This window comes from Mustela erminea, chromosome 3 (genome assembly GCF_009829155.1).
Source record: "Mustela erminea isolate mMusErm1 chromosome 3, mMusErm1.Pri, whole genome shotgun sequence".
NCBI lineage: Eukaryota > Metazoa > Chordata > Mammalia > Carnivora > Mustelidae > Mustela > Mustela erminea.
Genome location: NC_045616.1, coordinates 93,464,778 through 93,488,174, shown reverse-complemented (window position 1 = coordinate 93,488,174; position 23,397 = coordinate 93,464,778). Strand labels below are relative to the sequence as shown.

Below are 23,397 nucleotides of genomic sequence, written 5' to 3'. Positions count from 1 at the left end.
CTCTCTCTCTGCCTCCCTCTCTGCCTACTTGTGAACTCTGTCTGTCAAATAAATAAATCTTAAAAAAAAAAAATTAAAAAAAAAAAGATATGGTTGTGGTTGAGAAAAAAGACATTTAATATATTTGTCAGGAACTCAACTTTCACATTTTTGCTTTTTGGCAGGATAGGGAAAAACTCTGTGGAAGTTAGACTCTTCTTTGCCATTGATTCTGTTATAACTAAACTGTGTGACTAAAAAAGAATAGGATTCCTACTTCCTGCACTTCTCCAGGGATACCTTATAAGAGAATAGTAAAAATAATTAGAATTTGCTTAAATGTCCTTACCCTCAAAAAGAATAAGAGCTCATCTTAAGACAGCAAAGAGATAATAGATGCTTTAGCCTATGAGCACAAATGATGAGTTTTATTTAATTGCCAAGTGTTGCAATCTATGTACACTTTTCTGTTCATTTTTTTTACTGCTAAAAATATCCTCATGGAGATGACCAACATTGTAACATGTGTCTAATTAATTATTAAATTTACCTGTCAATTGATATATTCTGTATAGAGTCTTTGAAATGATGTTTTGAGAATTTATTACAATCATTGAAAGGAGATGGTTCTAAAAAACATACAAGGAATTATAGTCTCCTTAAACTTGGAATATTTATTACATATATTTCAACATTTAAATAGAAGCCCATTTTCAAAAGCAATTTTCTACTACTTTCTCATAAAAATATAAAAAGGGACAACATTCATATTTTTAAAAACCCATATTTAGCCCAAATCAGGATTTTTCTACAAATGATACCTCTTTCCAAAAAGCTTAAAAGACATCACAGAATGATGTCATGCAAAACTAAGTAATTTCACCACAGCAGAGTATTCTACTTTTAAGAAACATTGTGCGGTATTTCTTTTTAATCTTACATGCTACATTTCAACTGTGTATATGGTATGTAAACACACCAGATTAATCCAAGTCATTCATATTTATGTAGTAGAGTGTCAGATATGACCAGGTGCCATGTAAACAAACCATCAATACCACGATTGCAAAAATGATAAAAGGCAATCCTTATGAAAGCTTAGAAAAGCTTAATAAAAGGCAACCAACATCACCCTAATTTTCTGTTAAAATTACCTCTCTTCCTAACTTTCCTCTCCTATCTTTTATAGCATAATAACACACAATGATATTTATATCACTTTTACCTTAAGTTAGGCTTTCAAATGACTCTTTTCTGATACACAGCATTTATCAAAAGGCACCAAGATTAGACTCCAAGTAGTTTTGGAATTTTGGTTCCTTTTTAGGTTCCTCCGGATTGATTTTCTCAGAAAAGAGTAACTTTACAGGACACCTGGGTGCCTTTTTCAGTTAAGCATCCAACTCTTAATCTCAGCACAGATCTTGACTCAGGCCTGTGAGTTCAAGCCCTGCACTGGGCTCCATGCTGGGTGTGGAGCCTACTTGGGGAAAAAAAAAAAAGAGTAACTCTAAGAACCAGAAGAAAATGAATAATATAACACAATAACTTGGCATTTGTACCATCCAAAAGGTATAAATATATTAATAGGTTCCTTGAGCTTTTCATTTAAGACAAGAACTCAGAATAAGTTTCCAAACATAAACATAGAAAGAGGGCACAGTTATTAAGAGGAACACTCCTAATTTTATAGTAACAATGTATTAAATCTTATATAATAACACACAGCCAAAAGCTTTAGAAATTCACTGCCAGATATTCTGATGCATTATCCTGAAAACACATCTGATACATAGCACTGACATATAACAAAGTATGGCATTTATTTCACAGGGAGAAAAGATAAGTTTCATCCCAAAAACAGACGTCCTGGATTCAGCTTTGATTATGTTTTACAGATATATATTAAAGATAAAAAAGAAAAACAAGATTTACCCTGAAAATAAAAGTCTTATATATATGTATAATCCATTATTAATACTCTTTATGCTCTTATGATGTAAAACACTTAGAAGCTTTTAAACTCCAGAAATGTTGATCGGTTAATCTATTTGGCCTTAACATATTCTAAATTCCCTTTCGAGAATCACATTAATGTTTGCAGACCAGCAGTCCAATAGGGATGGAGCAATTCTATTTCTTTTTCTTCTTCTTTGGTGGTTCATCCTCAGAGCTGCTCTCTGTGCTGGTGCTGCTGCTACTGGAAGAGCTGGAATCTGAGTCTGAATCGGAGGATGAGGAAGAGCTTGTGGAGGAGGATGAAGATGATGAACTGGAGGAGCTTTCATCCGTGTCACTGTCCTCCGAGGAGGATGAGGTAGACGTTTCTTCACTCTCCGATGAAGAATCACTGGCTGAACTGTCACTGCTGTTGCTACTGGAACTGGTTACACTCTTAGACCTAGTAGACAATGAGTAGTTAGATGCACGGGAAGCTGACGTTTAACAGAATAGTTAAAAGCAAGTGCACAGGGAAACTCCGTGCACACACTGCAGCTCTGTTGTGTGGGACTGCTGGATCTGCTGCGCTGGGGATTGCATAACTGCAGAAGTCCTGCGGCAACCACAACGTCTTTCACTTTAGCAATTAAACTCTCCTGGACAGAGTTCAAGATCAGTGTTCCTAGTCTATTTATGCTCTAGAACGAATAATGTTAGAATAAAGTTGCAGTGTAACACCTGGGTTTACTGAAACCTCAGGCAGCATGGCAAATGTTTCATAATCTTTAAACCAGATAGACCTGGTCAACAATTTTTTTTTTTTTTTTTACCAGTCTAAGAATATTTCTTATTCTAATGTAATAAGAGATTTTTAAAGTGAAATTATTTACTATTTCCAGGTATAAAGCCTCTGAGAAGTTGGAGAAAAAGGAGAAATGAAGGTAGTATGTTCCAGTTAGGTAAAGAGAAGAACATATCAGGAAATAAGGATGATACTTAATCATGAATTACAAACAAGAGACTTTAGGTCTACTTTATTATTATTATTATTATCACTTTTATTTTTAAATTTTTCTTCCCATCCCTCCCACTAGTATTATTTATTGTACATAAAAAACTCCTAAAGCCACACATACCTTTTTTTCTTAGTCTTCCTTTCTACATTAGTTTCTCCGATGCTGATAAATATGAGGGGGGAAAAAACTCCTGTTAATAGAGTGATTATACACAGCTCAGACAAACCCTTCAGGAGCCTCTCCAAAGTGTCTTACATTGGAGAAACACTTTGTTTTTCATGACATGCACAGAGCCCACCATTTCTTGTTATAACCTGCACCCCCCAACTTTGTCTCTAAAAAAACCTTCTGAGTTACCATTACAATATTACTATACAATTGATTAAAACAATACAGAGGGACACCTAGATGGCTTAGTTAGTTAAGCATCTGCCTTTGGCTCAGGTCACAATTCCAGGGACCTAGGATCAAGTCCCGCATTGGGCTCCTTGCTCAGCAAGGAGCCTGCTACTCCTTCTGCCTGCCATTCTCTCTGCTTGTGTGTGCCCACCCTCCCCTAATCCTTTCTGACAAATAAATAAAATCTTTAAAATAAAACAAAACAGTATAGAAATACAGTACAAATTTTAATAATTATTACACATCAAAGTAAATTTACTGGAAACACATCTCTTAATGGTATTGTTTTTCTAGTTTATGTATCCCTGGATCTTATTGCTAGGTTGTGACAAGGTTCAGTATTAATTCAATTCCTGTACTTAATTTTTACAGATTTAACTTAAGAAACTTTCTTAACCTAAACAGGTAGATTGAAATAGAGTTTTGTTGTAGGAATGTCAGTGTTTGAATACCTTCAGTGAAGGGTCCACTAGTCACAAAGATGTATGATTAAAAAATACTTTTATTTATTTTTATTTATTATTATTATTATTATTTTGGGGGGAGGGGAGAGGGAGAGAAAGAATCTTTTTTTTTTTTTTTTTTTTAAAGATTATTTATTTATTTATTTATTTGACAGACAGAGATCACAAGCAGGCAGAGAGAGAGGAGGAAGCAGCTCCCTGTGGAGCAGAAAACCCAATGCAGGGCTTAATCCCAGGAGGCAGAGGCTTTAACCCACTGAGCCACCCAGGCGCCCCAGAGATAAAGAATCTTAAGCAGGCTTTACACCCAGTATGGAGCCCAATGCAGAGTTCGATCTCATGACCCTCAGATCATGACTTTAGCTGAAATCAAGAGCCAGATACTTGGCTGACTGAGCCACCCAGTCGTCCCTAAAAAATACTTTTGAATTGGTAGCCCAATTAGATCCTTTTTCAATTTTGTTGGGGGAAAAAAATTACAAAAGAATTTGTTCCTCTCACTCTCTGCCTGCCTCTCTGCTTGCTTGTGATCCCTGTCTGTCAAATAAATAAATAAACTCTTTAAAAAATATATTTAGGAAAAGAAAAAAAAAAAAAGAATTTGCTCCTGGAACACCTGGGTGGCCCAGTCAGTTAAGTGTCTGCCTCCAGCTCAGGTCATAATCCCAGTCCTGCATCACACTTCTTGGTCAGCAGGGAGCCTGCTTCTCCCACTGTCTGCACTCCCCCTATTTGTGTGTTCTCTTTCTCTCTCTCTGACAAATAAATAAATAAAATCTTAAAAAAAAATTGCTCCCAATATTTAGAGCTATCCACTTTCTTAGTACAAACACCAGTATTTTGAAAAACATCTAAGTTTCTACACAGGAGAAAAGGGGAAGTAGGAAAAAAAAAAAGAAAGAAAAGGAGAATGAACAGACAAGTTCTTATACAAATTTATTTTTGGAAAAATTATATATGAAAGTTGATGACTTAGAAATTGATAACCTATCTATTCCTGCATAACCTTTGAAGAGCCATCAAGTCCACTAATTGTGAGACCACTGCCTTGCAAGTTCCCTTGTTTCACACACTATTATACAGGTAATGTCCTTATGAAGATGCTGCTTCTGATCTGTAGCACTGAGTACATCTGGCATCTTCCTCTTTCACTTTCTCAAACATGCTTACTTACTTAATTCACAGCAATTTTAAAAGCTTTATTTAAGGGGTGCCTGGGTGGTTCAGTCGTTAGGCATCTGCTTTCAGCTCAGGTCATGATCCTGAAGTCCTGGGATCAAGCCCCGCAATGGGATCCCTCTTCGGTGGGGTGCCTGCTTCTGCACCCTCTCCTCCCAGCTCCTGCTCCCTCTCCCTATCTCTGTCTTTCTCTCTCACATAAATAAATAAAATCTTAAAAAAAAAAAAAAAAAGCTTTATTTATGGGGCACCTGAGTGGCTCAGTCAGTTAAACGTCTGCCTTCAGCTCAGGTCATAAACTCAGGGTCCTGGGATCCAGTCCCGCATCAGGGTCCCTGCTCAATGGGAAGCCTGCTTCTCCCTCCCGCTGCTTGTGCACTTTCTCTCTCAAATAAAATCCTAAAAAGGGGGGGGGGGGCTTTATTCAAAGGACACAAAAGAGTATATAACAAATTTCCAGTTACTCTCCTATCCAGTTCTCCGAAAAAGGAGCCACTGTTACGGATCATTTCTGTTTCCAAAAAAATTCCATTATTCCTTTCCTTCTTTTTTAACGTAAACGACTGCATATTATATATACTGTTCTCCATGTAGTTTATAGCCTTAGTTTAAGTATCTTGGATACTTGTCTTGGGTATCTTTCCACATCAGCTCTGAGAAAATAAAGGGAACAGCATCTAAAATGGACTTGGGCAATCCTGAATGGGGAGCTGGCATACACTCCCCCTCCTCATCAGCAGCTGACCCCCACACAGAGGGCAGCACTTTGTTCTCAACAGGAAGAAGCTTACTTTACTATCTCAGCAGGAGGAAGGAAAATTTTCTTCTTGCCTTGCAATACAATAGCCAACGAGAAATTGCCCCAGTTGTCCAATGAGAAGCTTAAACTCTCACTCTCCCCCAGCTGACTTTTGTTTCAAACAGCCCTTCCCAATTTCCTCTTTTCCTTGATAAAAGCAAGCCCCTGTCCTTTGTTCTCTGGACTTGCCCATGGTTTGCCAGTTTTCTTGTCCAGGATTGCAATTCCCTTGGTATTCCCCAATAAACTCATTTTGCTGGTAGAATAACTGGCCACTTTATCTTTATGGTTGACAGTTCATATCATCTACCTCCTGGTATTCTGCTGCCACTTCACCAGCCGCTGAGTCAACAAAGCAAAGTGATTAAGAGCATGGACTGGCTGGTTCAAAAGTTTAATCTTTCCAGTTACTGGCTGTGTGACACTGATGAGTAACTCAACTTCTCTGGGCCTTAGTTTCTTCACAAGTAATATGGGGAGAATAGTACCTACCTTAATGATATAGAGGTGAAGCTTAACTAAGCTAATACTTGTGAGAAGCTTAATACAGTGCCTGGCACATGGGAAGGACTCATTAAACATTAGCTAATATTATAATTGAAATCTGGATAATCACCAAGATACCTTTAGTCACTTCATAAATTCTATCAATTAAAAATATTCCTTTGGATATCACAGGTCAACGTACCTTTGTTGTAATAATAATAATCTGTTTTCTTTTTCTTTTAAAGCTTTCTTTAGTTCTGCTGTTCTTGATGGCCTATGTAGGTATTTTCTTTTTCCTGTACATTCATAAGTCCAATGTCCAAATTCCAAGCATTTCTGACATCTTACATGTTGTTTATTTGCCTCACTGTGGAGCAAAAAGAAAAAAAAAGAATACAGGCCTTAAAATTTTGACTTGACATTTTCTACTCTGAAAAGCATAAATAATATGAACATTTTTAGGCCACAAATAAACGTAATTTTACATTTTAAATTGTTTACTATGTTAGATTTAGTCACAAGGCAATACAGTAGTCAAGAGCATGGACCTTGAGAGTTAGACCAAACTAAGTTCGAATATTTATTTCCTAATTCCATTCCAGTAACAGCAGACTGGGTAACTAAGACCAGCTCCTCAGCTCGGAAATAGAAAAAAACAGTCAAAACATTTTTAACAATCTGCTTGCGGTATCAAAGAACTAACAGTGGGGTGAAAAACAACCAAGCCAAGATATGGAAGAAAATGGAAATCCAGAGTAGTCAGCTCTGTATTTACGTTAATTCTTGCACTGGGAGTGTTTGCCCAACTCAACAGGGTAAACCTCACTTACAACAATTTAGGGAGACAAACTATGTATTCAGCATTAGGTCTCTGAAGAGTCATACCTTAAGAATAAACCAAATGTATAGAGAATACAGCCCAGCTTTTAGTCATCTAGGAGACTAAGAAAAAATCTTAATCCCTCATCCCTGATACTGGACTCAGATGCAACAAATAAAAGACAAACATGAAAGAATTGGAAAGGAAAAAACAAAATGGTCATTCCTCACTTATGACTTATTATGTACATGCAAATCCAAAATAATCTACAGGCAAAAATATTTTGAAATAATTAGAATTCATAAGTTCAGCAAGATTTTATATTGGGGTGGGCAAACTATAAAGAGTCAGATAGTAAAAGTTTCAGGCTTTGCTGATCAGGAGGCAAAATTGAGGATATTATGTAGGTATTTCCATGACAAGAGAGAAAACACAATTCCACAGGTATTTTTTTTTTTAATTTTTTTAAAGATTTTATTTATTCATTTGACACAGAGAGATCACAAGTAGGCAGAGAGGCAGGCAGAGAGAGAGAGAGGAAGAAGCAGGCTGCCCGCGGAGCAGAGAACCCGATGCGGGACTCGATCCCAGGACCCTGAGATCATGACCTGAGCCGAAGGCAGCAGCCCAAACCACTGAGCCACCCAGGCGCCCTCCACAGGTATTTTATTAATAAAAATATTTCACAGAAAAGAGATTTAAAGGATGCAATTCATTTGTAGAACATTCCACTCATTTGAGGTTGAAAGTTCATGTTTCCTATCAAATTAATCATATACGTACACATGTAATTAACATCCTTAACCCACAGGCCCACAAGAACAAGCATCAAGCAGGATTCAGTAGACAACCATTTTCTGAGCTCTATATTAGATATAAGGTAAACAAATAAAAATCAATAGAATTTCTATATAATGAAAACATTTAAAAAGAAATTTTTAAAAAGTGATATTTATAATTTCCTAAAAAATATCAAATACCTAGAAACACATCAAAGAAAATATGTACAAGACTTCTATGCACAATATAAACATTACTAAGAGAAATTAAACATCTAAGCATGTAGCTACATAGAAAAATATACCATGTTCATAGACTGGAAAACATAATAATCGTAAAAATGTCCATTCTCCACAAACTGATCTACAGATCTATGATCTATAGATTCAACACAATGCCAATCAAAATCCAAACAAATTTTTGTTTATTTGTTTGTTCTGTTAACAAACTTATTCTAAAATGTATGTGGAAATTCAAAAGGCCAACAGCCAAAATACCCTACTAAAGGAACAAGTGGGGAAGCCTTGGGTTAAAAGACATTGACTTACGGTAAAGCTCTAACAACTAAGAATGTGAAATTCTAGCAAAGATACACAAACCAATGAACAGAACATAATGTCCAGAAATGGACTAATGTATATATGAATGCATGATTTATGACCACTATGGTACTGGAGAGCAGTGGGGGAAAGGACATATTAGTGGTGCAGGGACAACTGATTTGCATATGGAAAAAATTACAACTAAACTCTACTCTTGGGGCACCTGAGTGGCCCGGTTGAGTGTCCAGTTCTTGATTTCTGCTCAGGTCATGAACTCAGGGTCCTGTGATCAAATCCTGCATTGGCCTCCATACTCAGTGGAGAGTTGGCTTGAGGATTCCCTATCTCCCTTTGTCCCTCCACCTGTTCATATTGTCTCTCTCTCAACTAAGTAAATAATTCTTTATTAAAAAAAGAAAATAGGGGCACCTCGGTGGCTCAGTGGGTTAAGCCTCTGCCTGCGGCTCAGGTCCTTATCTCAGAGTCCTGGGATCGAGCCCCACATTGGGCTTTCTGCTCAGAAGGGAGGCTGCTTTCCCCTCTCTCTCTGCCTGCCTCTCTGCCTGCTTCTGATCTCTCTCTCTGTCAAATAAATAAATAAAATCTTTTTTAAAAAAAGAAAAAAAGAAAACCTCTACTCTCCACCATATGCAAACATTGATTACAGACTGCTCAAGTAATAAATGTCTTAGATTGGTAGTATTAAAAACAAGTGACATGGGGGTATCGTGAGTTTCAGCCTCATGTTGGGTATAGACATCACTTAAAAATAAATAAATAAATAAATAAAATTTAAAAAAAAAAAAAAAAAACTAAAAAAAATAAGTAAATAAACTTACAAATAAACAGTGACAGGGGCCCCTGGCTGGTTCAGGTGGTACGGCATATGACTCTTGTTCTCAGGGCTGTGGGTTTGAGCCTGACACTCGGTGTACAGATTGCTTAAAAATAAAATCTTAAAAAAAAAAAAAAAGACATATTTGACTTAAGAATTCTTAAAAACAAAACCAAAATACTAATAATCATTTTTAAAAAAAGCTGTTAAGTTAGACTATGCTAAAATTAGTAATTTCTTTTCATTGAGGCACCTGGGTAGTTTGATTAGTTAAGTATCTGGCTCTTGATTTCAGCTCAGGTCATATTTCAGGGTTTTGAGATCAAGCCCCGTGTCAGGCTCTGCACTTGGCATGGAGCCTGTTTAGGATTCTCTCTCTCTTCCTCCTTCTCTTCAAAAAGAAAGCAAGAAAGAATTTATGTTCATCAAAATACACTATGAAGAGAGTAAGAAGGGAAGCCAAGACGTTGGAGAAGGTTTTACAAATCAATAAGGACATGATGGATCATAAAAAATAAGATGAAATGGAAAATGGAAAGACTGGACAAAAATGGGCCTGGGAAACACAAGTTAACACTACACATATAAAAAGTTATACTTTACTAATCAAAGAAAAGCATATTAAAACCCCCGGAAAGGGGCATCTGGGTGGCTCAATCAACCACGCATCCAACTCTTGATTTTGGCTCAGATCATGATCTCAGAGTAATGAGATCAACCCCAGAGTCAATCTCTGAGCTCACTGTGGAGTTTGCTTAAGACTTTCTCTCCCTCTCACTCTGTCCCTTTCACTCCTGCATGCATGCTTTCTTTCTCTAAATAAATAATTATTTAAAAAACAAAATAAAACAAAAAACCCAGAAGATACTACCTATCACACACCAGGAAGACTGAAATTAAAAACTGGCAACAGCAAATGTTAACAAGAATACACAGCAAGGGGCGCCTGGGTGGCTCAGTGGGTTAAAGCCGCTGCCTTCGGCTCAGGTCATGATCCCAGGGTCCTGGGATAGAGCCCCACATCGGGCTCTCTGCTCAGCAGGGAGCCTGCTTCTTCCTCTCTCTCTGCCTGCCTCTCTGCCTACTTGTGATCTCTGCCTGTCAAATAAATAAATAAAATCTTTAAAAAAAAAAAAAAAAACACAGCAAGAGGAACACACATCCACTGTGGGGATGAACACAAACTGGTGGTAGAACCATTCTGAAAAAAATTTACCATAGTTGAAAAGAAGCACACTCTATGATTCAGCAATTCCACTTGTAGATATTTATACAATAGAAATCAATGCAGTGCCGCCTAGGTGGCTTAGTTGGTTGAGTGTATGACTCTTGATTTCAACTCAGGTCATGATCTCAGGGGTGTGAGATGGAGCCTTCCAGTGAGCCCTGAGCTGGGTGTGGGAGCCTGCTTAAGATTCCCTCGGGACGCCTGGGTGGCTCAGTTGGTTGGACGACAGCCTTCGGCTAGGGTCATGATCCCGGAGTCCCGGAATTGAGTCCTGCATAGGGCTCCCAGCTCCATGGGGAGTCTGCTTCTCTCTCTGACCTTCTCCTCGCTCATGTTCTCTCTCACTGTCTCTCTCTCAAATAAATAAATAAAATCTTTAAAAAAAAAAAAAAAAGATTCCCTCTCCCCCGCTCCCTTTGCCCCTCCCAAACCACTCGCCCCCACCATGTGTGCATTACAAAAAAAAAATTTTTTTTTTAAACAGAATCAATGCACAGCTATACCAGATAACATGTGTAAGAATATTATTCTTGGGTGCCTGGGTGGCTCAGTCAGTTAAGTGTCTGCCTTCAGCTCCGGTCATGATCCCAGAGTCCTGGGATCAAGCTCCGCATCAGGCTCTCTGCTCATTGGGGAGCCTGCTTTCCCCCCTCTCTCTGCCTGCTACTCTGCCTACTTGTGATCTCTCTCCCTCTATCAAATAAATAAATAAAATCTTAAAAAAAAAAAAAAAAAAAAAGAATCGGGGCACCTGGGTGGCTCAGTGGGTTAAGCCGCTGCCTTCGGCTCAGGTCATGATCTCAGGGTCCTGGGATCGAGTCCTGCATCGGGCTCTCTGCTTGGCAGGGAGCCTGCTTCCGCCTCTCTCTCTCTCTGCCTGCCTCTCTGCCTACTTGTGATCTCTCTCTGTCAAATAAGTAAATAAAATCTTTAAAAAAAAAAAAAGAATATTATTCTTTATGTAGCTCTTAAAATTTCTGAAATAATTGTAATTTTTTTTAAGATTTTATTTATTTATTTGACAGAGATCATAAGTAGGCAGAGGCAGGCAGAGAGAGAGAGAGAGAGAGAAGCAGGCTCCCTGCTGAGCAGAGAGCCCGATGCGGGGCTCCATCCCAGGATTCAGAGACCATGACCTGAGCTGAAGGCAGAGGCCTAACCCACTAAGCCACCCAGGTGCCCCATCTTTTTTTTTTTTTTTTTTTTAAGATTTTACTTATTTTATTTGACAGAGAGCACAAGCAGGCAGAGAGGTAGACAGAGAGAGAGGAGGGAAGCAGGCTCCCTGCTGAACAGAGAGCCCAATGCAGGGCTCAATCCCAGGACCCTGGGAGCATGACCTGAGCCGAAGGCAGAGGCTTTAACCCACTGAGCCACCCAGGCGCCCCTGAAATAATCTTACAGAAAATATGCAAGTACAGTTCAAAGCACCATATTTCCTGAACTATTTGTAAGTTGTCAACCTGATGACCCATCAACTCACAGTATTTCATTGCATATTTTCTATATACCAGGATATTTTCCTACATAACAATGTAACCATCAAAATCAAGAAATTAATATAGATATATTCCTACTATTTAATCTCCAGATCCCATTTATTTCATCAAATGTCCCAATGTTCTTTAGAGCACACCCAGTTCAGCATTCTGTTGCATTTGTCATGTTTCTTTAGTTTCCTTCTGCCTAATGAATTCCTTAGTCGAGTCTTGTTTTTATGACCTTGGCAATTTTGAAGGTTACAGGCCAGTTGTTTTGTAGAACGTGCTTCAATGTGAGTTGCTTTCAAGCTCACTTAGGGGGCTCTCAGTAGGGAGCTGCGGTTCCCTTCCTCTTGACCTCTCCATTGGGCTGCTCACAACATGAATTCCCCCAGAGGGAGTGACCAAGACAACTTAAGAAATCAGTCTTTTATAACCTAATTTTGGAAATGACATGTCATCACTTTTGCTGTATTCTATTGGTTGCACAGACCAACCTTAGTATAATGTGGGAGGACACTATACAAGAGCCTGAATACCAGGAGGCAAGGATAATTGGGGGTCATCTTGGAGGTCAACTACCACATTTGATATCTCTACATGATTAGATTCAGGCTATGCACCTTTGGCAGGAATGTAATAGAAATGTGCTGTCCTTCTCACTGTATTGCTACCAGGTGACACAAGACTGTAATTCATCTTAATACTGTTGATATGCACTTTGATATCCCTTGATTAAGGAAGGTCTACCAGAGTTTGCATTGTAAAGTTACTTTTTGTCTTTTGTAATTGTGGTGGTTTTAAATTAATGTTCACATTAATTCTTTGATACTCTTCCCTTCAAGAGGTGGAGCCCTAATGCCCTTTACCCTGAATGTGGCTTGGACTTAGTGTTTTGGTTTAACAGAATAAAGCTGAGTGATGGAGTGTGACTTCAAAGATTAAGTCATGGAGCTGTCATGTTAGGCAGATACTTAAGCAGCCTCTAGGGAGGCTCAGGAGGTGAACAGCTGAGGCCTCCTGCCAATAGTCCTGTGAATGAGCCATCCTGGAGAAAGATGTTCCAGTCTTGGTGAAGCCTTTAGATGACTCCAGCCCCTGGCAAAATCCTGACCAGGACAACAAGGGAGAACATGAGTTAGAACCCTCAGCTAAGTCACTCCTGGATTCCTGACCCACAGAAACTGAGATAATGTTGATTGTTAGAAGCTACTAAGTTTTGGGGTGATTTGTCAAACAACTCTAAGTGAAAATTAATATAACTATTAATAACTACTTTGTGGGTCGGTATTTGATATTATATAAATACCCAGCCCATTAAATTTTTAGTTCATTTATTCATCTATCAGTATGAACTCATATTTTTCTATTTTACTCCATGAATTTTATTCAATGAGTTATAGTCCCATTACCACCATTTATTTTGAATTGTCCTAGATATGGTCAATGGAAAGGAATCCTTTTAAGCTAGATTGTGTGTTCTTCTGACATGGCTCCATTTTGGGGGCACTTCCTTGCTTTCTGGTACAACAAAAAATTTCAGATTCATCTACTTTACCTGTCCCAGCCTGAAATCAGACTGATGGAGCCCTGATGATATTTAGAGTCACGTCCTCTTTCCACTTAGGCTCTAACACTTCTTATTAAATTACATGTTGCTTCCCCTATGTAGATGTTCTCTTCACTAGGGTGACAACTTGTGCTAAATTGCTCCTGTGTGGACACGTTCCTCTCACCTGGCTTGGGATCTCACATCCCACACTAATCCTTCCCCCCAGTGGATGCCCTCCACAGCCTCCTGACACTATCACTTCACACACTTACGTGGATGCCCTTCTAAGGCCACTTTGGCCCTAATACTCCAATGCCAAGTCAACCTTCTGCTTGAAAGCCTACCCTGCTCTACACTACTTAATGGCTTTAGGCATGACTTATGCAAGAAGGGAAGAGAAAGAACTCTAAGAATATTCGTAACAGCATAACCTGTAATATCCTCAAAACCAGAAAGAACACTGAGGTAGAATGGATAATTTGTGGTACAGAATATAGCGAAATACTTCATAGTACTGAAAATGAACAAACTTTACAGTTTTAACTTATATGGATCTTACATCTAAGAAGTCAGATTATGCAAAAGAATCCAAATTGTCTGATTCTGTATAAGTTCAAAGACAGGCAAAATTAAACTCCAGTGCAGAGTAACATGGTAAAAGCACAAAGAGAAGCAAGGAAACAATTACCATAAATGCTGGGTCACTGTAGGAGGGAGGGAGAAGGTCATGATTGGGAAGGGCCTTAAGGGCTGCTGGTATATAGGCCATTTTATTACTTGACCTGAGGGAAGTCACACGCAATGTTCCCTTTATAATAATTTGTTAAGGGTGCCTGGGTGGCTCAGTGGGTTAAAGCCTCTGCCTTCGGCTCAGGTCATGATCTCAGGGTCCTGGGATCGAGCCCCGCATCGGACTCTCTGCTCAGCGGGGAGCCTGTTTCCCCCTCTCTCTCTTCCTGCCTCTCTGCCTACTTGTGATCTCTGTCTGTCAAATAAATAAATAAAATCTTTAAAATAATAATAATAGGGGCGCCTGGGTGGTTCAGTGGGTTAAAGCCTCTGCCTTCAGCTCAGGTCATGATCTCAGGATCCTGGGATCGAGTCCCATATCGGGCTCTCTGCTCAGCACGGAGCCTGCTTCCTCCTCTCTCTGCCTGCCTCTCTGCTTACTTGTGATCTCTCTCTCTGTCAAATAAATAAATAAAATCTTTAAAAAAAATAAAAAATAAAAAATAAAAATAAAATAATAATAATAATAATAATAATAATTTGTTAAGTGGCATAGTTATGTTGTTTCAACTTTTTTGTATATGTATTATATTTCACAATAAAGATTTTTAAAAATCTCTTTCACTACATAGCTGTAGGCTCTTCAGCAAACTGATTTGGGAACCTTGGTTTCTCTTCTAAAAGATGTAGTAAATATCTACTTTACTAGGGTACTGTGAGAATTAGTTGAGACCATAGCCATGGCTTATATTTACTCTGCCAGGAATTTAGCTAAGTATTAATTATGCATAATCACATCCAATCTCCATAACAACCCAGTGAGTTTGAAAGCACTATCCCCATTCTATAGACGAGGATGTGTATATATTATTGTCATTCTACATATTAGGCTAATCAATTATCTGGAATAATGATACATGGCACTTTAAATTTTCTCATAACATGGTTACACGATGAGATGCTGGATTCTTAGTGCTGACCTACAGCAGTCACCTTTTTTTATCGTTAGTGAACACATAATTGGTATTCAGTAAATGTTTGTACAATGAATGCTGGAAAATGCAAGTGTTTAAGAGAACACATTTTGGATTGTGGGACAGGTTCTGTAATCCTGACAATTAATTTAGTTTTAGTATCTGTCCAAAATTTAAACTAATCCTAATCTGAAAAAATGTTACAAGTAAAGAACTAAGGCTATGTCAGTAGATACAGTATTAAAAGATAATAAAGAAGACCCAGCTTTTTGTTCAGTAATAGTTCTTAAATTTCAGCAAGCAACTCCCAGAGCCATGATTATAATTTCTGACCTTATCTGAATATGTAATGTCAGAGCAAACTTTTAAGGGCATCAATAATAAAACACTCTATGGCCTTAATATTAGCTTTTGAGGCAAAAAGAACCACTAACATATTTAACTTACACACAATTGTAAAATGCACCCCAGAAATAATAAATTCAGAAACATCAAAGATGTTTTTTACACCTATAAAAGTGTAAAATCATGATTCTCATTCAAATACATATAAAACGAACACGGGTCAATCTAATTATTAATTAAAGGAACAAGTAAGATGGTATAACAGGTTCAAAAGAGAATTCAAAGAACACACATATATATGCAATTATGCTGAAAGGAATTTACAGATAGCTAAAAACTAGTTAATAGCCACATTGCAAGAATCAACTGTACTGTGTTTTTATGGGTAAGAATATTTTCTACCAGTATCCTATACCTTACAGTTATAAAATAGCTCAAAGACAATGATGCATAGGCTCTCATAGAGTCACATAGCCAGGAAGAGTCATTAGACAAGATACCTAGAAATCTTTGTTTTGAAATCCATTGCAAAGCCTTTCACAATATTTCCTAAAAATGAAACTATAATTGGTATGGAGGGAAGCCTCTCAGAATCAAGGAAATAAAGTCTTCTCCAACTCATAGATTGTTTCCCCAGTAATAAGAAACTTAATTTTTTTAATTGATTTTATTTATTTTATTTTATTTATTTTATTTTTTTTTTATTTTTTTTTTTTAAAGATTCTATTTATTTATTTGACAGACAGAGATCACAAGTAGGCAGAGAGAGAGAGAGGAGGAAGCAGGCTCTCCGCGGAGCAGAGAGCCCGATGTGGGGCTCGATCCCAGGACCCTGGGATCATGACCTGAGCCGAAGGCAGAGGCTTTAACCCGCTGAGCCACCCAGGCGCCCCTATTTTATTTATTTTAAAGATTTTATTTATTTATCTGACAGAGAGATCACAAGTAAGCAAAGAGGCAGGCAGAGAGAGACGAGGAAGCAGGGTCCCTGCTGAGCAGAGCCCGATGAGGGGCTTGATCCCAGGACCCTGGGACCATGACAGGAGCTGAAGGCAAAGGCCTTAACCCACCAAACCACCCTGGTGCCCCTCGATTTTATTTTTTTAAGGATTTATTTTAAAAAACAAGAGAGAGAGCATGAAGGCAAGTTCGGGGACGAGGGGCAGAGGGAGAGAAACTTTTAAGTGGATGCCCCACCTTGTGTGGAGCCCAATGTGGGGCTTGATCCCACAACCCCATGAGATCATGACCTGAGCTGAAATCAAAAGTTGGAGGCTCAAATGGCTGAGCCATTTGCAACCCAATATTAAGAAACTTACAACTTAAGATAAATAAATAATTTAAATAAATAAACATAAATTTAAAAAGCAAATAAATAAACAAATTAAAAATATTATCCCCCAGCACTGTGGAGTTTTCTGTAGCTATAAATAGAATATTCACAAATATCTGAATTCCTTTATGATTGACATGTTTTAACCATTAATTAATCACCCCTAAAAATAGTGATCTTCCACAGGGAGTCTGAATGAAGTAGACTTATAATTTCAAAATAAACAAGATTAGCATTTCTTTCTAACCATTTGGACACCCTATTCACAATATTCCATTTCTATATCCTAAGCTAAGGCTCAAAGAAGTGCTCTAATGGGACAGACTTTTTAAGAGAAATCACCTTTGATACCTAAAATAATAGGACATGCCTGCCATAATGATGGTCTATTGTTGGCAGAGGGACAGAACAGGCACTTTGCATATGTTCTTAACTGCTGGTAAGAATATAAGTCGTACCAACTTTCTGAAGGGCCATTTGGTAACTACAAAAAAGATCTTGAAAATGTACATACACACACAAAAACAAAACAAAACAAAAAAAACCCATCAACCCAAGACAGTATAAATGATGATTATCTATGTGGAAAATCCGTAGAAATCTAAAACAGAGCTAATAGAACTAATAAATGAATTTAGTAAAGTCATACAATACAAGATCAATATACAAAAGTCAACTGTATTTCCACATACTAGTAACGAACAACTGAAATTAAAAAAATGCCACTACAATACTTAGATATAAGTCTGGTGAAAGTTGTTCAACATCTCTACACTTAATTGTAAAACATCAGGGAGAGAAATTAAAAACTGTTAAAAAATGAGTACATTTTAACACACACATTCATGGGTCAGAAAACTTAAGACTGTTAAAGGATCCATTCTTGGGGCGCCTGGGTGGCTCAGTGGGTTAAGCCGATGCCTTCGGCTCAGGTCATGATCTCAGAGTCCTGGGATCGAGTCCCACATCGGGCTCTCTGCTCAGCAGGGAGCCTGCTTCCTCCTCTCTCTCTGCCTGCCTCTCTGCCTACTTGTGATCTCTCTCTGTCAAATAAATAAATAAAATCTTTAAAAAAAAAAAAAAAAGGATCCATTCTTCAAAAGCTGATCTATAGACTGAAAGCAATCCCACTGAAATCTCAGCAGTTTCTTTTGTGGAAATTGATAACCTGATTCTAAAATGCATACAAAAATACAAATAATTTAAAATAGTAGCAAAAACTGTGAAAAAGAACAAAATTGGAAGACATCACTTGATTTCAAGACTTATTACAAAGCTACAATTATCCTGACAATACGGTGTTCACATAAATAAACAGATCAATGAAACAGAATAGAATCCACACACACGGACAGCTGTTTTGTGACAAAGGTGCAGAAGAAATTCAGTAGAGAAAAATTCAGTAGTCTTTTCAACTATTGGTACTGGAACAATTAGATTGCAATGTGCATAAGGACAAACTTCGAAAAAGTCTGCCAGTTTCCATAAAGATTTCTGAAAAAGCTACTGTGTGGTCAAGCAATCTACTCTTAGGTTATTTACCTAAGAAAAAGGGAAAACTGAAGGCACCTGGATGGCTTTAAGCCTCTGCCTTCAGCTCAAGTCATGATCCCAGGGTCCTGGGATCGAGTCTTGTATTGGGCTCCTTGCTCAGTGGAGTTCTGGTACTCTCTCTCCCTCTAAGCTTACCCCCCCACCCCGACCCGGGCTCAAACCCTCTCTCTTCCTCTCAAAAATAAATAAAATACTTAAAAAACAAGAAGAAAGGGCGCCTGGGTGGCTCAGTGGGTTAAGCCGCTGCCTTCGGCTCAGGTCATGATCTCAGGGTCCTGGGATCAAGGCCCGCATCGGGCTCTCTGCTCAGCAGGGAGCCTGCTTCCCTCTCTCTCTCTCTGCCTGCCTCTCCATCTACTTGTGATTTCTCTCTGTCAAATAAATAAATAAAATCTTTAAAAAAAAAAAAAAAAAGGGCGCCTGGGTGGCTCAGTGGGTTAAGCCGCTGCCTTCGGCTCAGGTCATGATCTCAGAGTCCTGGGATCGAGTCCCGCATCGGGCTCTCTGCTCAGCAGGGAGCCTGCTTCCTCCTCTCTCTCTCTCTGCCTGCCTCTCTGCCTACTTGTGATCTCTCTCTGTCAAATAAATAAATAAAAAATCTTTAAAAAAAAAAAAAAAAAAAAAAAACAAGAAGAAAAAGGAAACCTAAAGTTTACATTAAAGATTTTAGAAGACAATATGGGCAGGGCCCCTGGGTGGCTCAGCCACATTAAGTGCCTGACTCTTGATTTCTGCTCAAGTCACGATCACAGGATTGTGAGACTGAGCCCATGTAGGGCTTGGGGTGGGCATAGAATCTGATTAAGATGCTCTCTCCCTCTCCCTTTGCCTCCCCCTATGCTCTGGCATGAACTGTCTTTCTCAAAACCAAACCAAACCAAACCCCAAACTATACATGAATGTCTATACCACTTTTATTAAAAATAACCCCAAACTGGAAACAATCAAAATGTCCTTCAAATGCCAAATGGGTAAGCTGGTATAGCCATATGATGGGACACTGTTAGCAATAATTAAAAAAGAAGAATGCACCACTAATACATACAAGAACTGCAGTGAATCTCAAAGGAATTAACTGAGTAAAAGATGCTGGACTCAAAGGTTACACGTTTATTCTATTCATACAACATTCTGGAAAAGGTAAAATTACAGGAACAGAAAAAAATCAGTGGTTTTCAGAGGGTGGGGTAAAGGGTTTACTTACAAAGGCTCATGAAGAAATTTTTCATGATGAAATTGTTCTGGGGGCGCCTGGGTAGCTCAGTGCATTAAGCCTCTGCCTTTGGCTCGGGTCATGGTCTTAGGGTCCTGGGATCAAGCCCTGCATTGGGCTCCCTGCTCCATGGAAGGCCTGCTTCCCTCTCTACCCCAATCCCTGCTTGTGCTCTCTTTCTCTCTCTCACTCTATCTCAAATAAATAAATAAAATCTTTAAAAAAAAAAAAAAAAAGAGGGGTGCCTGGGTGGCTCAGTGGGTTAAAGCCTCTGCCTTCAGCTCAGGTCATGATCTCAGGGTCCTGGGATCAAGCCCCACATTGGGCTCTTTGCTCAGCAGGGAGCCTGCTTCCTCCTCTCCCTTTGTCTGCCTCTCTGCCTACTTGTGATCTCTGTCAAATAAATAAATAAAATCTTAAAAAAAAAAAAAAAAAGAAATTGTTCTGTATCTTGATTTTGGCGGTGGTTACATGACTACAGGTATCTGTCAGAATTCATAGAACTGTACATTAAAAAGAATACATTTCGGGGCCCCTGCCTAGCTCATTTGGTACAGTATGCAACTCTTGATCTTGGGATTGTAAATTCAAGCCCCATGTTCGGTGGAAAATTACTTAAAAATTTAAAAAAAAACCTTAAAAAAAATAATAAAGAGGTGTCTCAGTTGGTTAAGCATCCAATTCATGATTTAACTCAGGTCATGAACCCATGGTCATGAGATAGAGCCCCACATTGGGCTCCCTGCTTATTGGAGAGTCCACTTCTTCCCCTCCCTCTCCTCTTCCCCTGCTTGTGTGCTCGCAAGCGTGCACATGTTCTCCCTCTCTGATAAACAAAATCTTTAAAAAAAAATCTCTCTCCCTCTGCACTCCCCTGCCCCTACTCGTGCACACGTGATCTGTCTCTCTCTCAAAAATAAATACATACAGGGCGCCTGGGTGGCTCAATGGGTTAAAGCCTCTGCCTTTGGCTTGGGTCATGATCCCGAGGTCCTGGGATTGAGCTCCACATCGGGCTCTCTGCTCTGTGGGGAGTCTGCTTCCTCCTCTCTCTCTGCCTGCCTCTCTGCCTACTTGTGATCTCTGTCAAATAAATGAATAAAATATTAAAAATAAATAAATACATCCTTACATACAATGAATTTTGCTAAACGTAAATTAAACATCAGTAAACCTGATTTTAAAAAGTATATAGTTAACCCAGAAAAATGCATATATGCAAAAATTTAGTTGTATATTTATTTATTTTTTTTTAATTAAAGATTTTATTTATTTATTTGACAAAGAGAAATCACAAGTAGTCGGAGAGGCAGGCAGAGAGAGAGAGAGGAGGAAGCAGGCTCCCCGCTGAGCAGAGAGCCCCATGCGGGACTCGATCCCAGGACCCTGAGATCACGACCTGAGCCGAAAGCAGCGGCCTAACCCACTGAGCCACCCAGGCGCCCCTAGTTGTATATTTATTATAGGAAATACAAATGGTTTACAAGAGTAAACCTGCTGGAAGCTGCACTAGCAGTGAGCTTAATGTATATATACAGCTTAATGTATAAACTTGGGGTATCACTATGCTGTGCAACTGAAACATAACATTGTATATCAACTATACTGAAAAAAAAAAAAAAGTAGACCTAACTCTCCCAACAGCAAAGGAAATGTTATTTCCACTACCATTTTCCAATAATAAAAAGTTATTGTTTATCCATAAAGAACACTACGAGGCTATTTAAAGTATAAAAATAGCCTGAAAGGTTATACACTAAAGTGTAAAAACTATTACCTTTCACATAGTGTTACAATATACTTTTTCATTATCTGTATTCTCTAACTTTCCTACAATGACCATGGACTGCATGTGAAATCATAAAACAAATAGTAAAAGATATTTTTCAAAGGAACATATAACTAAGGGATATATGAGAATGCTAAAGGCCTGTAAGAGAAATATTTAAACCTAATATAGGGGCGCCTGGGTGGCTCAGTGGGTTAAAGCCTCTGCCTTCGGCTCAGGTCATGATCCCAGGGTCCTGGGATCGAGCCCCGCATCGGGTTCTCTGCTCAGCAGGGAGCCTGCTTCCTCCTCCCTCTCTCTCTCTCTCTCTCTCTGTCTGCCTCTCTGCCTACTTGTGATCTCTGTCAAATAAATAAATGAAATCTTAAAAAAAAAAAAACTAATATAAATAAATACCCTACCAAAATAAGCTGAGGCTTATGAAAAGTGTCAAGAACAACAAAAATTATTTTGTGTTTTAGTTACATTTAAAGCACAAAGAACCAAAAACAAGATAGGTTCATTATTTGGGGTGCTAGGCGAATACATCACCAATGTTAAGCTATAGGCTGGAAGTACAAGCAGAATTATTTTTATTTTGCTTTAGTCTTCACTCAAACACAATGATACACAGAACGAGAAGAGTAGAACTGAACCCCAAGATAGTGAGGGGTGAGTAACAGAGTACTTTTATTCACTCTGAATGTTTAACTCACAATGGCCCAAGTGACTGCTCCACAACATACCAGAGATTTTCCAGGTGAGTTGACTATACTGCTGCTGGTAATCTGAGAGACACTGGCAAACAGGAGTGGTGCTGAAAGACTAGGAATAGGCAAATGCAGTTCTGATTTTCAAAGTCCGGGGAAAGGAAGATTCCACAAACCAGACCAATGAACTTGACATTCATTCTAGGCAGAATTCTCGCTGGATTTATTAAATCCATTCAGAAAGAAAAGCCCTGATCACTAAGTATCAGATCATTACAGACTCATACCCTTACTGGCTTTTGGGAATTTGTATTTCCATCAGGCATCCTGGAAGGTCTTACAATACCCTTGTGAACAAAACAGAACAATTAGACAGATCAGCTGAACATCATGGACAAAGACTACTTTTTTTTTTTTTTTAAAGACTTTATTTATTTATTTGACAGACAGAGACAGCACAAGCAGGGGGACCTGTAGGCAGAGGGAGAGGGAGAAGCAGTCTCACCGCAAAGAAGGGAGCCTGACTCAGGGCTTTATCCCAGGACCCTGGGATCATGACCTAGTTATTTAGCCCACTGAGCCACCCAGGTGCCCCACAAAAGACTGCTTGATGGGTTGAAGTAAATGCACAGAGAGGTATCCAGTGATGGCCTGAATGATTGGTCCTCAGTTGGGACTTGTTCAACATTTTATAAATGACTTGGAGGGCACTGATGTGCCTATTTATCCAACCTGCAGCTGACACAAAGCTAAGAGGGAGAAGTAATACAAAGGATAACCAAATCAGGATCCAAAAAGGTCTTGACAGGCTAGAACTCAATGTCAAATCTAACAAGATGAAATTTAACAAGAGTAAAATTAAGTCTGACTCTTAAGTCCAGAAAACCAATACAAGTACCAAGACAGGGGAAGCTTGATCTGATGGTAATTCAAGTGGATAACACCTAGCATTTTTAATTGACTGAAATCACAGTTTACGTCCAAAGCTAGGAAGTTAGAAGTGAGCAGGGCTTAAGCTTCATAAATATTTTCCTTTCAGTTCAACATAAACTTTTGATAGATACGAAAAATGTAACAGACTACTTCAGGAGGTAAGTATGTCTTTCCTGGAGGTCCTCAAACCAAAGTTAGATAATTCCCTTGGATGGTGAAGACACAGTACTGGAATCCAGTGGAAGGTTTAGCAGGGGAAATGATCCCACACAGTGCCAAGATTCTATAATCTACTCACATATAAGTAGATGTAATTACAATTTACAAACAGAAAGTA

At 38.7% G+C, this 23,397-nt stretch overlaps 1 protein-coding gene across 4 annotated transcripts in view; it reads right to left on the bottom strand.

The window, feature by feature from the left end:
• Positions 1-1,645: 1,645 nt before the first annotated feature.
• The window catches only part of ZCCHC10 (zinc finger CCHC-type containing 10), a 24,967-nt gene continuing 3,215 nt past the window's right edge, over positions 1,646-23,397 (bottom strand). For 3 of the 4 annotated variants that reach the window (XM_032336731.1, XM_032336733.1, XM_032336732.1), the window contains 3 exons: positions 6,466-6,630; positions 3,057-3,098; positions 1,646-2,380 (listed from right to left, as the gene is read on the bottom strand). In XM_032336731.1, the coding sequence (XP_032192622.1) occupies positions 2,113-2,380; positions 3,057-3,098; positions 6,466-6,630 (475 nt within the window). In that variant the 3' untranslated portion in view covers positions 1,646-2,112. Of the gene's footprint in view, positions 2,381-3,056; positions 3,099-6,465; positions 6,631-9,244; positions 9,361-23,397 lie in introns of all 4 variants that reach the window. The other variant, XM_032336730.1, reaches the window with a different exon arrangement.